This window comes from Pseudorca crassidens, chromosome 17 (assembly GCF_039906515.1).
Source record: "Pseudorca crassidens isolate mPseCra1 chromosome 17, mPseCra1.hap1, whole genome shotgun sequence".
Classification (NCBI taxonomy): Eukaryota; Metazoa; Chordata; class Mammalia; order Artiodactyla; family Delphinidae; genus Pseudorca; species Pseudorca crassidens.
In genome coordinates this window covers 56,231,607-56,248,711 of record NC_090312.1, presented here as the reverse complement: position 1 = coordinate 56,248,711, position 17,105 = coordinate 56,231,607, and the positions used below count along the sequence as shown (strand labels likewise).

The 17,105-nt window shown below is 35.8% G+C and overlaps 1 protein-coding gene across 1 annotated transcript in view; it reads right to left on the bottom strand.

Moving 5' to 3' along the window:
• CNGB3 (cyclic nucleotide gated channel subunit beta 3) overlaps positions 1 to 17,105 on the bottom strand; it is a 143,907-nt gene that overhangs the window by 44,642 nt on the left and 82,160 nt on the right. The window contains exons 8-11 of the mRNA XM_067711698.1: positions 16,774 to 16,860; positions 13,696 to 13,760; positions 12,838 to 12,960; positions 4,047 to 4,188 (exon numbers count right to left, since the gene is read on the bottom strand). Coding sequence (XP_067567799.1) covers positions 4,047 to 4,188; positions 12,838 to 12,960; positions 13,696 to 13,760; positions 16,774 to 16,860 — 417 coding nt within the window. The remainder of the gene's footprint in view (positions 1 to 4,046; positions 4,189 to 12,837; positions 12,961 to 13,695; positions 13,761 to 16,773; positions 16,861 to 17,105) is intronic.

Sequence of the window (17,105 nt, the reverse complement as noted above, 5' to 3'; positions counted from 1 at the left end):
CGGCTAGTCCATTTTGGTGAGTCTCGCTTAGAAAGCATCCTTCATAGATTTTGCAGTGTGGCTGGCTATATAGACTCAATTCATCACGAAATTGCAACCTCTATACTTCCCTTTGTGTTGCTTAGACAGATAGAATCAAATCTCATTATGCTTAAGGCATAGTATTCAGCAGAAGTTGAAATGTGCTGAAATTACTGAAGCATCATCTACTGCTGTGACAATACTTAAGGAACTGTCAGGTTTTAGTTCTCGGATGTTTATAACTCAGCCATGAAAACCCACTCTAGGTTAAAAGCTGATCTTTAAGGTCTCAGCACAGAAAAGATATATAGCTTTACTCTTCGTCTCACATAGAGGGAAGCAAGTGGTTGTAAATTTGCTTTGACTATGGGTTTATAATACAGAGGAAAACCTGGGCGTCACTTTCGCTCATTCATTCGAGTAGCTGAGCCTTTTCTGCTTATGGAAAAACTACTCATTTTTTGAGATCTAGATCAAATGGCTCTTTTATTGTGATGACTTCCTCGGTTTCCATTTCAGAGTTAATAGGTTATTCTGCTTGTCAAAAGTGTCTGCCGAGTAGCTATGCAGAGAGTCAAACTGGATACTTTTTCAGTTTCTAACCTACTCCTCGAGGGCTGTTCTTCAACAACCTCAGTTCCTAGATCTCCTTTTTCCAAGCCATTTCTGACAGATGATGAACATTACCCAGTCACCTAAGGCCTTGAGAACTGGGAGATCAGAGATTGGGTTGGGAAAGTTAATAGAGTTTTAAATTGGGATCCAAGGACAATTAAAAGTGTTATTGATCAGTGTTGGGGGCGGATAATTTGTAGTGACAGTAATCTGAATGTTTTATGTGCAATGCTGAATTTTGATGGTGCAGATGAAGAAGACATATATTCTATGATGTGTGTTCCAGATTAGAGGAAGAAAAGGTCACTCTCTCTGAGTTGTATGTGAGAATAGAATATTGCAGTTAAAATGAGATGATCACATCCAGGGTGTAGTTCTTGGCATGGTTATATATGGAAATTTTGAACAAGTGGAGGTTTTGTCCAGGGCTTTCTTACTTTCATTTCTAACTGTTCTCCTTCTCTGCACCTTTATTTAATTCACTGTGAGAGTTAAGGCACAAATCTCTATCTCCTGCCTCAATCTTTCTTTTTGGCTCTAGTCCTACATGTTTAGCGGCTTGATATTCTTGTTCCTTGGGTCCTCAAAGTCATTGTAGGGCTTCCGTGGTGGCGCAGTGGTTGAGAGTCCGCCTGCCGATGCAGGGGACACGGGTTCGTGCCCCGGTCCGGGAAGATCCCCCATGCCACGGAGCGGCTGCGTCCGTGAGCCATGGCCGCTGAGCCTGCGCGTCAGGAGCCTGTGCTCCGCAACGGGAGAGGCCACAACAGTGAGAGGCCCACATACCGCAAAAAAAAAAAAAAAAAAGTCACTGTAAAGGCAGGTGCAGTGTGGGGTATAAAGCTGCCCTTTCAAACTTTCATGTGCATATGAATCACCTGAAGATCCTATTAAAATGCAAATTCTGACTCAGTAGGTAAGGGGTGAGGCCTGAATTTTGAATTTCCCAGGTGATGCTTCTACTGTTAGTCCAAAGACCACTTTGAACAGAATTTTAACTGGAGCTGGACATAGTTTTTAATCTTGTAAAAATTTCCTTGGACATAGTAAGTGCTAAATACATGTTAGATTTTACTATTTTTATCAATATGATATGGCCTTATCATATGACTATGAATTACATGTATGAATTAGGGTTGCCTCTTAATCTCTTTAAACTGGGGTTGACTCAACTGCAAAACTGAGAAAACATTGAAGGGGGTCTGGCTACCTCACATATATTTTATAAAAATTTATTAAATAATATGATTTTTGCCATTTATATTCAAATTAATTGCATTTCTCTATAAACAAGCTTCCTATTTTCTTTTTAATATTTATTTATTTATTTATTCGTTTGGTTGCACCGGGTCTTAGATGCGGCAGGCAGGCAGGCAGGCTCCTTAGTTGTGGCATGCATGTGGGGGGAATCAAACCCAGGCCCCCTGCATTGGGAGCATGGAGTCTTATCCACTGCACCACCAGGGAAGTCTCCGCAAGCTTCCTATTTTCAATCACTGTTAATGTAATCTCCCCAGGCAGTAAGATTATAATTTGTGCTTGTAGTTTTTAACTGCTTGGTGTTCATTTTCCAAACCTAAATGTTTTCTAAATAGAGTTTCCTTTACAGTCTCTCTCTCTATTCGATTACCATGTTCAGGCTGAAGTTGCCATATCCCTGAGCACCATGTTTTTTTATTTTCTGTATTTTGATTCTTTGATTTCTGGGACTATCCCTCCCAGAGTTAGCTGATTCCTAAAGATAGCAAGCTACTGGGAGTGTGCCTTTCATATGCAAAATAGCCAACCCTGAACCCATACTCCCAACAGCCTTCTTTATTGGGCTCTCATATTCTAGGCTACTATCCACCTGCCCCAATTACTCCAGGGCCAGGTACCAGACAACTAGAGACAGTCCCTACACCCCAGAGCCTGCTGAAATTATCCGAACTCACCAATCTTAAACCCCCTTACCCTGCTTGATCAGTTCCTTTCCTTGTGCCTCCCTATGTAGCCCTATGGGCAAGGTGTGACCCCCTCTTCTTGGATCTGTTTGTATAACAGACTGTCTTTTCAATGTAAATGGTCTCCTGATCTGTTGGCCTCACCATCCATAAATGATAATAAAACCTACATTTTAAAACTGTATGACCCTTCCAATTTATATTATATTTGATTAATCTTCCTTAAATCTCTTATTTGTTAAAAATCCTTCCCTGGCTGATTTCCAATTGCCCTTAGGATAAAGTTCAACATCTTTAATTTAACATTCAGAGCCCTTAAAATATCTTGTCCTTACATACATCTCTAACCTTATTTATAGGTGTCCTTCACTCCCATCGTTCTGGTACTTCTTCTATTTTCTCAAACATATCTTGTGCTTTATCATTATCTTTCACACACTGTTTCTGATTGATTGAACTATCTGTCTATAACTACTGAATCCTATCTGGTTTTTTAAATACATTCTCCTCTATGAAACCTCCTGGGAAGCTTCCCTTTTCTGACCTAATACAGAGCTTTCAAACTCTCCTCTGGAACTTACCAAGGATAGCAGCCCCTTGACATTCATGGATGTAGGATTTGAGTTATATTTGTTATCAGCTTCAAATATTATAATGAATAGTTTTCATTGCTAAATTTTGTTAAAACATGAGTTTTATTCATACCACTGTCAGTGTGGTGAGTGGGAACCAATAATTTATCTAGTGGTAATAATCATTTTGTGATTTTGTCTAACTATTTACCCCGTACACAAATCTCAACATGGCTTTTGCTCTCAGACATATAATATGTAAAGTACCTTACAAGGAAGTATAACGTCTAAAGATGCTATGCTGCGAGCTTTTTATTTCTTGTGAATCTGGGAATTTACAAAGGTGTTGGGCTCTATCCCTTGCAAATGGCATCTACCTTGCAATAGAGTTATTTGGGTATTTGTTTTACTTTCTTACTAGACTGTGATTCCTTGAGAATAAGGCAAGGAGATACCATAATAAACGTTTATGAACCAATGATGTTTTAATTAAATTAATTTAGACAGCATTTGGTAGCCTCTGGTTTAAATGACTTTTGAAGTTGATTTTAAACCAGGGATTTTATGACAATATTTGAAGTTTAAGTAAAAAAAGAGAGCTTCTAAAGTTTTCAGGAAACACCAAATAAGAAGTTAACTTAGAAACGTGACCCTCTGAGAGTCTAACGCAACACTCATTGTGTACAAGTCTTCTGAAAAATTTGATGGTTTAAAAATTGAAAGGCAATGTTGATCTATTTACATCCCCATTCAATTCATCAAAATAGATGGAAATTAGTAAAAAAAAAAAACCCACCAGATAGATTTTGATTTTTTCTCTGTAAAGTTTATAAAGACTTGTTAGACTTTCAAAAATGACAGCATTGTGTATCCAGGGATTCACATCTCAGTTTACCTGACCAATTAAGCTGGAGAACACAAAAACTCCAGAAAAAAAATTCAACAGTTGAAAAACAATTTCAAATGAAGTTTGTGGTTCTGGAAGGCCCCCAATGGTAATTAAAGTTCGAACTGCCCAATAATAACATCTCAGATACCTGTGAAAAGAGAAGATATATATTTTGCTCTTTACTATAACAGTAAAATGCCACTATGCTTGGGAATATAGATTACTACTAGATTTTAACATATTTCCTGCTAATCGAGATTTTCTTTCTGTAGGCAGCATTAGCAAATACCATGTATACTAATGTAAACTTCTTTTTTAATGTAAACTTCTTGATAAACATTGTGAAATGACTAAACAAACCCAAGGATGGTATTTACTAGCTGTTCCACTTATTTCTCGCTGCAAAGCAAATCACCCTAAAGTTTAGTGGTATAAAACAACAACTATTTTACTAGGCTTCTCATATTGTGGGTCAGGTATTTTGTAAAAGGCCCCCCAGAGATGGCTCATCCGTGCCCTATGATGAGTGGACCCTCAGGTAACTTGAATAGTTAGAGAAAACTGGGAGGACTTGATTGAGGCCAAAGTTCTTAGGCCTTGGTTCTAACTGTTGACGGGGTTCCTCTGTTCTCCATGTTATATCTGTTTGGAATGCCCAGGGTATCTTCTCTCACAGTCTGAGCCTGGGCTGGAATGGTTGGAACAGCTGGGGCTGGCTGGGTATTTTCATTCAGTCTCTCCTTATGACTAGCTTGGGCTTCCTTACAGCATGGAAGTCTTAGGGTAGATGGACTTTTTGTCTGGTGGCTGGTTTCCCCCAGAGTGATAGCAGCCCAGGCAGTAGCTATAAGGCTTCTTATAACTCAGAAGCCCTGCAATGTCTTAATGTCTTGCCATATATATTTGCCTAGCAAGTCCCTAAGACCAGCCCAGATTCAAGGGAAGGGATATTTGAATACACCTCTCAATAAGAGGAACAGTAAAGGATGTGAGGCTACCTTTAAACTACCCCACTAGTGATTAGTGAGGAATATCGTAGACATCAAATGTGTTTATGGAGATGGGAGATCCCTTTACAGTTTAGAACCAGTTATTTTTTACTGATGGGAAGTAGAGCAAGTAGGTATATACTTCTCTATTTTCTACTCATATCTTATTATGTTATTGAATATATAAACCGTGGCAGAGACAGAGGAAAACTGAGTTATATCTTAAAAGGGGAATTACTCTTGGGTGTAATAGGTAACTTATCTAGAAATTTAGTATTGAAGAAAACCAATTATGCTCAGAAATATACTTGGTAAAGATTCTGTACCTAACTCGTGCAGTTGCAAATGGAGAGACAGATCATAATAGCCCGGATGGGAAGAACATCATGAACCAGGGCAACAGAAAAGAATATGATAAAGATTAGGACAGAACATATAAGATTCACTTAGCTATATTTGATCAAGGGTTTCATGTATCCAGAGTGAGGTGGGAATAGAAGTTAGTATTACAACCCCATTGTATATATATATATTGTAATTTTGGTACACAATTAGGTATACTACTGGGTATATTCCATACAGCTCTGTTAACATGGTCTGGATCAGACATTTCCACTGAATCCTTGAAGAAAAATATCCCATATATAGAGACCATCTTCAGATGTTGTTACAGAGAGGCATTTGGATTTAGTGGGTTCCAGCTAGCTATTCTAGTTTCCAGAGTAAACACAGAAAAGCAGCACTTTTTACAGAATCCTGCCCTAGTCAGGCTTTTATTTCTTGTCTGGGTGTGCGACATAAACATTTGCAATTTAAGTAATGGTACATTTGTCTTTGAACAAGGATGGTCTTTTTCTTGTGAAAATAGATTACAATTTTCAGATCTTCAAATACTAAGAATTTGAGGTTTACAAAGAAAGAATCAAACTGCAGTTAAAGTCAGTATTTAAATAAAAACAGATCTAGAAAGAAATCACTTGTTTTGATATTCAATACCTTTCGAAGGACCTGAGTTTTTGTTTGTCTGTTTCTTTTACCTGGTAGATATAGGAACAGACAAAGAATTAACTCTTTGGTAAGAGTTAATTCTTTGGTAAGAGTTAATTCGAAACCTCTGTGCCAAGAGAATAAAAATATTACTACTCTGCAATAGTTTTTCTAGCAGGCTTCCTTAGACTTACAAATATTATAGTGAACTTGATGTCAAAGAGAACCACCTTGAAGAAGTATGGAATGAATTTTATGGATTGCATTTTTTTTTTTTTTTTCAGTACGCGGGCCTCTCACCGTTGCGGCCTCTCCCGCTGCGGAGCACAGGCTCCGGACGCGCAGGCTCAGCGGCCACGGCTCACGGGCCCAGCCGCCCCGCCGCATGCGGGATCCTCCCGGACCGGGGCGCGAACCCACGTCCCCCCCATCGGCAGGCGGACTCCCAACCACTGCGCCACCAGGGAAGCCCTGGATTGCATTTTAACTTTTCAATTCCAATTTATAATTTCCTGTTACCTGATGTAGTGTTATCACAGGTCCTGGACCTGTGGGTCTCTTTGAATTAAGGAAATTTATTGACCCCAATACAGCCCAAGAGTGAGACAGGGACCAGATTCTCTCCCTACATGGCAATTCCATTTCAAGTGTTGAGATTACTATCGCCTACAAAGTCCCTCCAGTGTTAAGAGGAGCAAACACATGAATTACTTTCTCTCATTTTCTTATTTATGGATGTTAGAAAATAGCAATTAAATGTAGAACTTAGGCATTGATTTTCCAAATCTGAAGGGTTAGCCTCAAACTATTTTTTCATACTGAAACAGTCTGCTATGTTAATTGGAAGTTTTCTGCCCGGATGCTTTGAGGTTTATTTTGGGATTCTTTTCTCAGTCATGTCTTACAGCCAGACATGCACAACCAAAGGTAAGATTTGTAATTTAATTAGATGGCATCTTATTGATTTTCTAGGATTAGCTTAATTAGTCAAGTGTATCCACCTCTAATATTTACATCCTGGGCAGATAGATCTTTTCAAGGAGATTCTATCTGGCCGATTTAATACATGAGCTGTCTTACAGGCTCTATATATACAGCCCCAAGTTAAAGCACTAAGGCAGAACTTGACATAAAACCATAAAAAATATTTAGTGTGAAAATAGAAATTCTTCCTCTGTGAAACAAATGCAGCATTAAACTTTTCCCCCAACATTTTGTTTTGAAATATTTCAAACAAACAGAAAAACTGAAAGAATTTCACAGTGAGCACCGTATATCCACGACCTAGACTCTATTATGAATATTTTACTCTACCTTCTTTGTCACATATTCCTCCATTTTCCATCCATCAATCCATCTTATTTTTTGGATGCATTTCAAAGTAATTTTCAGACAGTAGACACTTCTTCCTAAATACAGTACTTCAGAATATTTACATATATATAAAACTCAGAATATACTTCAGAATATATATATGTTAGAATATACTTCAGAAAAAAAATATATGTACTAGAGTTAATTATTGGTAAAGAGTTATTTTAAAATTTTGAACATACACTGAAAGCACAAATCTTAAGTATACTATCTGATACTATTTGATGAATTTTGACAAACTCGTACACCTGTATAACCCAGAAACCCATCAAGACAGAGAACATTTCCATCACTCCAAAAAGCTCTCTTTTCCCAGTCAATCCCTGCCCGCACAGGCAACTACTGTTCTAATTTTTTTCTGTCTCAGATGAGTTTTGCCTGCTTTAGAATTTCACACAATGAAATTACACAGTATATACACGGTTGTGTAAGATGTCTTTCACTCAAAATAATGTTTTTGAGATTTAGCTGTGTTTTTGTGTGTATCAGTACTTTATTCCTTTTTATTGCTAAGCACTATCCCTTGAATAACTATGGCACAGTATGTTTATCCATCTTCCTGTGGATGAACACCTAGGCTGTTTCAAGTTTTTGGTTCTTGTGAATAGACATTCTATGAATATACTCATATAATTTTTTTAGACATATATTTTCAGTTCTCTTGGGTAAATATTTAGGCTTGCAATTTTTGTTTTTAAGGTAGGTGTTATATTTAGTTGTAAAAGAAACTGTCAGATTTTATCCCTCCAACAATGTATGAGTTCCAGTTCCTTCATATTCTTACCCCAAGACTTGGTACTGTCAGTCGTTTTAATTTTAGCCATTGTGGTGGATGTGTAGTGGGACATGCAACTTTTAAAAGTACCCAATTTGATACTTTATGACTGGACTTTTAAACTACCCCAATCCACCTTAGTTCTAGGTTTCTGTAAATTTATCACTGAAGGCATCGAATATGGAGGAGAACGGTCTCATTAGAAGATAAACTCCTCAAAGACAGGTATTACACAATAGGAGTGTAATATATTTGTTAAATGACCTGAAAGAATAAGTGAAAGGTTATGCATACTTAGACTTAAGAACATAGGAAGGCTGTATCCGTGAGCACATCTATGCAATCCCCTTCTATACATGCTGCCAGCTGCCTTTCATCTCCCTTCTGGTCAACTGAATTCTGCTGTTCTGGAGGTTTTGTTACATTTTTCTAAGTGTCTAGTGTAAAGACCATTCTTTTTTTTTTTTTTTTTTGTCAGTGTCTGAACTGAAGTATCTAGGGAACCCTGAGTTAATACCTTCATCTACCCTGGTCTCATCTTCCTCCTGTGTAAAAAGAAGGGAGTAAGTTATCCTAATTTTCCCTAACACTAAGATATAGAGATTCTGACTCTTTCTCCATCCCATCTAAAGTCATGATTCCCATGACAAACTTGCTTGCTATTTTTACTCTTTCTTTTGACGGTCTATGTGTTAGGGATTGAGGCTAGGTATTTGCTAAGAGGTTTGTGCACGCTGGGAAATTTATGTCAGAAAATAAATAAATTGGGGTATATATGGATTAAGGGACATTGGGAACATTTCTGGGTACCAAATAACCTTAACTACTTATGTTTTCCTTTTGAGCTAAGTAAGCCATTTCCTACTTTGTCAAATTCCACAGTCAAATGAAGGATGCCATCTACTTAGTATAAATGGAAATGACTTCTTGTCTTCTATTGAAATGAACAGACATTGTTATTCTGATGAGGATTAATAAAATAGTAATAAATGACTCATTTTAAATGCTCACAATGCTCCACTTATGCCCCACAGTGCTGCATAGTTCTAACTAGGAGAAAGTTTACAAGTCCAGTGACTTCATAAGCAACCTTCAATTTATAGGTCATCAGAAACCATCACGAGGGTTAACTAAAAAAATGCTTTAAGCTTACATGGTCAAAGGGTAATATGGAATAATAGAAGGGGCAGGTGATGCTTAAAAACTGTGGGAAAATGTAAGTATGTTAATAACTGCCATTTGCAAATTATCTTAAAATACATATAAATGCTGCTTTTAAAGACATTTTATTTGTAAGGATGTGTCCCTGACAGCTGGTAACAGGATTATTGGACCTTTGGTTTTGGGTGAGAACCCTCCTATCTAAAGCAGCAGAGAATGGGGGCTGTATCATACCAGTGCTGTGAAATGTATTGAGGCTTGCTTTTTGGCCTAGAAAATGACTACTTTTTGTAATCTTTCCATGAGTAATTAAGAAGAATGAGTGGTTTCTTTTTCCAAGGAGAAAATGCAGATGGCCTATAGATATATGAAAAGATGCACAACATTGCTAATCATCAGGGAAATGTAAATCAAAACCACAATGAGATATCACCTCACACCTGTCAGAATGGCTATCATCAAAAAGAGCACAAATAACAAATGTTGGCGAGGATGTGGAGAAAAGGGAACCCTTGTACACTGTTGGTGGTAAAGTAAGTTGGTATAGCCATTGTGGAAAACAGTATGGAGGTTTCTCAAAAAGTTAAAAATAGAACTACCATATGACTCAGCAGTTCCACTCTTGGGCATATATCAAAAACAAAAACTAAAACACTAATTCAAAAAGATACCTGCACCCCAATGTTCATAGTAGTGTTGTTTACAATTGCCAAGATATGAAAGCAGCCTAAGTGTCCATTAACAGATGAATGGAAACAGAAGATGTGATACACACACACACACACACACACACACACACACACACACACATACACACTGGAATACTAAGCCATTATAAAGAATGAAATCTTGCCATTTGCAACAACATAGATGGACTTGGAGGGCATTATGCTAAGTGAAATAAGCCAGACAGAGAACGACAAATACTGTATGATATGTGAAATCTAAAAAATACAACAAACTAGTAAATACAACAAAAAAGAAGCAGACTCACAAATATAGAGAGCAAACTAGTGGTTACCAGTGGGGAGAGGGGAGGAGGGAGGGATGTTATAGGGATAGGGAATTGAGAGGTACAAACTATTATGTGTAAAATAAGCTACAAGGATATATTGTACAACACAGGGAATATACCCAATATTTTACAATAACTATAAATGGAGCATAACCTTTAAAAATTGTGACTCATTATATTGTACAGCTGTAACATATAATATTGTACAGCAACAATAACTCAATAAAAAAATTTTAAAAATTAATGAGTGGTTTCTAATTCTTGGGTACAAAGTTCCATTTGTATTTGTTAAATCAAGCTTTTTAATGGGTTCTCAAATCTTTTATATCTTTACTGATTGTCTGTGGTTGCTTGATCAGTCAATAGTTGTGTGTTGATGTTTCACACTTTGATGGTGTATTTGCAAATTTCTCTTCCTTCTAATAATTTTTGCTTTATGAATTTCTTTGATTCATCATAAGTACTTTGCATTAGGTGCATGCACATTTAGAACTGGTAAATATTGATAGTGAATTGAAACTTTTACCATTATATGATAACCTTATTTTTCCCTAAAATAATTTTTGTTTTAAAGTCTATTTTGACTAATATTATTTGACAGTCTCTTTTAGGTGGTGAATTTAATTCATGTTAACTTATTCTGCTTACTGATATATTTTAAGTTGTTTCTACAATCTTATCTTTTTTTTATTCTACTGATTCAGAAGTTATCTTCTCTATTTCTGTTCCTTAGTGATTATCTTACCACTCTACTCCAGCTTCAGTACCCACATTTGTTTTTTAGACTTTGGAGATTCCTTTTACTTTCTAGAGAGTTTAGCAATCATTGAAAACTGTTGTGATTATAATTTATGTAGAAATGTATCTTATAACAAGTAATTGCAATAACTAATACAACAAAAATTTCAAGTAGTTTATCTTCTTGTATTTTAGTGAGAGGACTTTGAATATCTGGTCTGCACTGTAGCTGGAATAAGACGTCTATAATATTAGACCAATGTAGCTTCAGTTTCTTATGGGTTGAAACTGAGGTTTCTTTCTTCTTGTTATAATACGGATTTGGTCATTCCTTCCTTTTTTCTTTACTCTCTCTCACACACTCACTATATGTTAAGTATTTAAAGAAGGCAAGCAGGAAGAGAGAGTAAAGAAACTTCCTTCTTGCCTTCTTTAAATACCTAACATATACTGAGTGTATGTTATATACTTAACAATGTTCTAGGCACTGGGAACAAGATATATTCTCTAGAAATGCTGCAGAAAGGCATCCAGGTATGAAAAGAGAAATAGCTCCACTTTTTCTGGATGGCAACTGTATATTATTTTGCTAATTTGATAAAAACACTTATCAGACCTATGAGTCTAATGATGTTGAATTACATACTTCTAGGCAATATTTAATATAGTTGGTATCTTACTCAGTTTTCTTTGTAGTTACTTATATTAAACTAAATACATATTTAATTCACATTCTAAAGGGAATTACTTATAGATTTGGTTATACACTTTCTTCTTGTTGTGTGTGTTTGTGTGTGTGTGTGTGTGTGTTTGTGTTTGTGTGTGTATTTCCCCGATCAGTGGGCCTTCTGACTTTAAATTTTTAAAATTAGTTCTGGTTAAAAGTTCAAAAAATGTTATAATCCCTCATTCAGATCCTGCTCACTCTAGCTAGGGTGTAATTTTGTGAGGTATCTTTACTGTTTTTGCTCTATCCTATAATTGCTTTCCTTCCCAAGGCTGCTGTGAGTTGCCCTTCAAAGTCATGCTGGGACCTGTTATTTTCCAGTAAGGACATTGCTTTATAATAGGCTCAATGTCATTTCACTGGAGCAGAAAGTTAGTGGAATCTACTTTATGCCAGGCCTTTGTATCTACCAAAAGGAAATTTCACTATTAAATAACTCAGTTGCCATTATTGAGCCCTGATTCTACTGTAATAAAATTTTCAGACAATCTCTTATTCTCAGGGTACTTGCATATCTAATTGCCAAGTTTAGTATATGATCCTTGTTACTTTGTGTTTAATTGAGTTAGTGGTTATAGCTGACTCATAAACCCATAAAGCTCTTCAGTGGTAAACTAATTAGCCACTGCATCTGCCCTCCAAATAATTAACATTCTTCATTACTAACAATCATCATAGGAGTTATTAAAAGTTACCTTACCACTCAGCTGTCTAAACACAGGCTTTCAAACTTTTTTGTTCATGATCCTGAGTAAGAAATGCATTCTACAGGTTAATCCAGGACACACACACACACACACACACACACACCCCCACACACACACGCACCCTACTCGGTATGACAGACTTGGATATTTTCTATTCTGTCCTCCTCTATTCTATCCTCCTTCACTTAAAAACATACTGACCTACTAATAAAGAGTTAATGGATTGTGATTTACAGTTTCAAAAAACACTAGCTTAAGAAAGCTCAAACTGAAACATAAAATTAAGAATAATCAATAAACGTTTCCTTCAAAATTAAAACTTACTTGTTTCCTTCACCATCATACACCCATCTGGTAGTTCCAATTCCTTCATAGTTTGAAGCCCAATAATACATACAGGCATTAATGTGCAGAGTAAAGAGCAAGTATCCAGTTGTTCGAATGCCTCTGGCAAGGAGAATAAATGCAAAGTAAGACTCATGTTGTTTCTGGAATACAGCCTATTTTAACATTTTATTTTCCTTAAAGTCTCTGCTGAATCTCCTTGCTTTAAATTTGTGAACTGTTAACTCTCATTAGTACAATATAAAATCATGGTGCCTTCACATGTTTTCTGACTGCAGTGTCTTGACTGGGACTGACAAGAGTAGAAAAAAAAAAATCCTCTCTTTTCACAAATGGTATGAGTCAACTCCCTGAAAGATATGCCTCCAGGGTCACCTCTCCACTTTGAGTCCCATAAAATACAGTATGCTGATTTCACTGGATATCTCTGAAAAGCTCATGGGATTTTATGCTACAATTAACTGACTAGAGGTCTCTGGGCAAGTTAAGTTCAGAACAGCAAATGAATGAAAATTCAGACTCGAATGAATTGTCATGAGAGAGATGTAAAAACTTGTGAAAGAGCACGTTTCTCTGTCTTTGTTCTGACTGAAGCAGGTAATACATCCTCTTTTTCAGTCTTGTATTCTTCTAAAATCTAATATAATTTTCATACTTTTATCTCACTTCAAAATGTTCAAATCTACTTTAGAACACAGCCCAATATTTTACATAGCCCAAAATCTGAGATTATTCCCTTCTCTTTTGCAGGGAGGCCATATTCTTCCCAAGTCCTGTCTAAAATATTTCACCATTGCTCTCTCTCCCAGCCCTGAAGTACATTGAGTTATACTTTACCTGTAGATATATGCCTTGTTCATTATAGACTCTAGGTGATGATTAAACTCAAAAAATGAAGTGTACTATGTAGAAAACAAGCAAAAGAAATCCAAAAGTGCATTAGTCTTAAATACATCTATTATATTTAAATAAAACAATATAAAATAGACTTTATTTGCTACTGAAAATAATTCTATTCATGTCTTAAAAAAACTAAGGTCTGTCAGTGGTATTTTCCTCCGGGTAGTACATTTTAACAAGGTGCCAAACTTTCAGAGCTTCTTGCTTTACTTTATTTCTACCCTCTAGTTACAGTCTTGTTTGTAATGCTTGTTGAAAATCAAGCTTAAAAACATTTCTTTCCTTTTTTTTCTTTTTTAAAGCATGTGGTAGAACTTTATTTTACAATAATTAAAAATCATACCTCCCCCCAAAACATAAGTAAGATAGTAAAAGCATAATAAAATACACTGAAATCATAAATAGGTGTGAAGGCCTGTTGCTCAACACTAGCATTGTTTTTAAGCAAGTTGCATTAAATGTGTATTTATTTCAACAAAATTTAAAGTTCAATTAATATTAGCATTTGTTATCTATTCTTGACATTGTTCAAAGACATAGAGAGTTTATATGCATTTAATCCAAACAGCTGTTATTTGCCTCAAGGTTTTCTTCTGCTTACACCCACTTCTATAGCAACAGATACTCCCTACATGCACTCTTACCCCCTACTTTCTCTTTTTAATCTATAGGCTGTAAAATGCAAGAGCAAGAGCATGAAATCCAGAGCCAAACACCAATCTCCTCTCTGCCATTTATTAACTGTGCGACCTTGGAAAAGTCACTTAATATTTCTGTACTTTGGTTTCCTCATCTGTAAATTGGGGACAATAAGAGAATGTACTTAGACTCATAGGATCTTACAGATAGGAAGGGCTGTTAGAGATTATTTAGTTCAAAAATTATTTAGTTCAAAATTTCATCCAATGTAGATAAGACTGTAATAGAACATTTGGAATTAGAAAACAGCTGTAATAGCAATGACTATTTAACTAGAAATATACACAAATGATTTCTTTATCCAGAATTCCTGAGTAGGAAACATCCATTAAGCATTCAGATTAAGATAATTTCAATTTGTGGTAACTTGTTTATTGTGCTCTTAACAGAAGTTTTCACAAAGGCACATTTTAAAATTTAGCTTAAGTGTTCACTGTAGAGAAAATTTATATTCTTAATTTGTTTTCTCATATATAATTTGGAGATAGGTAAATGATATTTTCCCTAGAGAACTGCACATTAAAATGACACACTTATGTGAAGATGACTGGACTGTGGGGTTATGTAAAGAAGATTAATGTTGGCTTTCAGGATCTCCTATATTATAAAAAAAACTACCTAATATAGTGAGTAGGTTTTTGGACACTGAAGGGACACAGAGATGGGGTTTGAAGAGTTAGCATTTTATAAATTTTTATTATAATGCCAGACAAACACTCAAATCCATAGGAACCTGAGTCTCTCTCAAAGTTGGTTACCTCTGAGCAGTGGCCTCCAGAAACATCCATTCTGCACTAGAAATTTGATGATAGATGGCCAGCCCACCAAGCTGCTGGGAACGTTAAGTTCTGCTCAATCTAGACCTACATTCTGTGGTCAAAACAGAAGTCTCTAGAGTTGTCTTGGATGGACGAGAATATAGAGTAAGGTCCCTCTTGACTTGGAAAAATCATGGGTGTGGAAGGAAAGCTCCTTCAGCCTGAAGTTTATTTGCCCATCTGATTATAGTAAGGAATTTGGAGTCAGAAAAAATATGTGATAGAATCCAGATACTGCCACTCACCAGAGTGTGTCTGGACAGATTTTTTTACTCTGCTAATTCTCATTTCCCTCATCTCTATAATGAGGTTGTTTGGAGGAATAAATGAGATAAAGAATACGAAGTTTAACAAAGTATGTAGCTACAAGTATGTATTCAACAGATATCAGCTGCAGCTGTGTTAGGATCCACCCGAGTCTCCAGATTATGTCATCTTGTTTACCCAAGGTGTCAAAGCGTTAACCACCTAAAACTGATAAAATCTTTGGTGTTCCTTTTAAGAAGGCTGTCTTTGGAAATACAAGCTATCGTTGCTATTATTAAAAATTTATATGAAATTTCACATCCTGACTCTCCTCAGATTCCTCTTAGGTATCTGATAAAGCTATGAGTTATAAAATATTTATGTCTTAGAACCTTTTTGAATAGGTAATACATTCACATAGTTCAAAAACAATAGGAAATATATACCTTCATAGCCTTTTCTCCTATTCCTGCCCCTACCCATCCTGCTTTTCCCTCCAGCTTCCCATCCTTACCTCAGTTAACCATTTTTATTAGATTTTTTGGGTAGTCTTCCACTGTTTATGTAATATAGAAAAATAGAATATTTTCCCCTTTCTGTTACAAAAGTTAGTATTGTTCTATAAACTGTTCTGTAACTAGCTTTTTTTTTTTTAACTGAGCAGTTTGTCTTGGAGATCTTTCATAGAAAACTTCCTCTTTATTTTTGCATTACAAAGTACTCTATAGATATACTGCAATGTATTTAACTATTTCCCTCTTGATGGACATTTGAGTTGTATCTAAGTATATAAATAATTTTGTTATGCAAAACTGTGCTTACATTTTTCTATAATTATAGAATTTTTGATGAGTGAGATAACTTAGAGGTCAGCTAAACTAATACCCTCATTTTACAGCCAGTATTGCAGGCATTCAGTGACTATGTAATAAATAGTGACAAGTGGAATAGAATAAAATTATAAAATATTCATTTGTAATTATAGCTGTATTTCAAAATATAAAAGCATTCCTATTTTAAGTTATAAAAATAGCTGTTATGAGATATAGACTCAAAACAACCAAAAGCAACTTCCATTAGTAGAAATAGGGATATTTTTCCTTCATTCAGCTTTTAAAATTCTTAGCATTGATGAGGGCATAAAAATGGAGGATAGTTTACGAAAAATTAAGAATATGACATTTTTAGGATATTTTAAAGTACTTTGAGATTTCCATTATTATAAGAAGACAGTTAAGTATAGTTATCTTACCTTTAACATCCTATTTGTCCTAAATATTGGATTAAACCCAAAGAAGAGGTAGAAAACATCAAATGGCATTATTGATGCCACATCCAACTGTTGGAAGAACACATTCACAATTATGTTGTGTTTACATGCTTTTTAGGACATGAATTGATTTATACCAATGTATGTAAAGGCTGACCAGTCACCATGATTTATTTGTTGCTTAATACAAAATTGCCTTCAGTTTCATATGCATGGTGTCACTGAAAGGTGTATTAGCGCCCTGAAAACAAGAACACTACTTCATAGCCTACTTCCAATGAATTTCATTTCCAGCTTCCTTCATCTGATCTCGG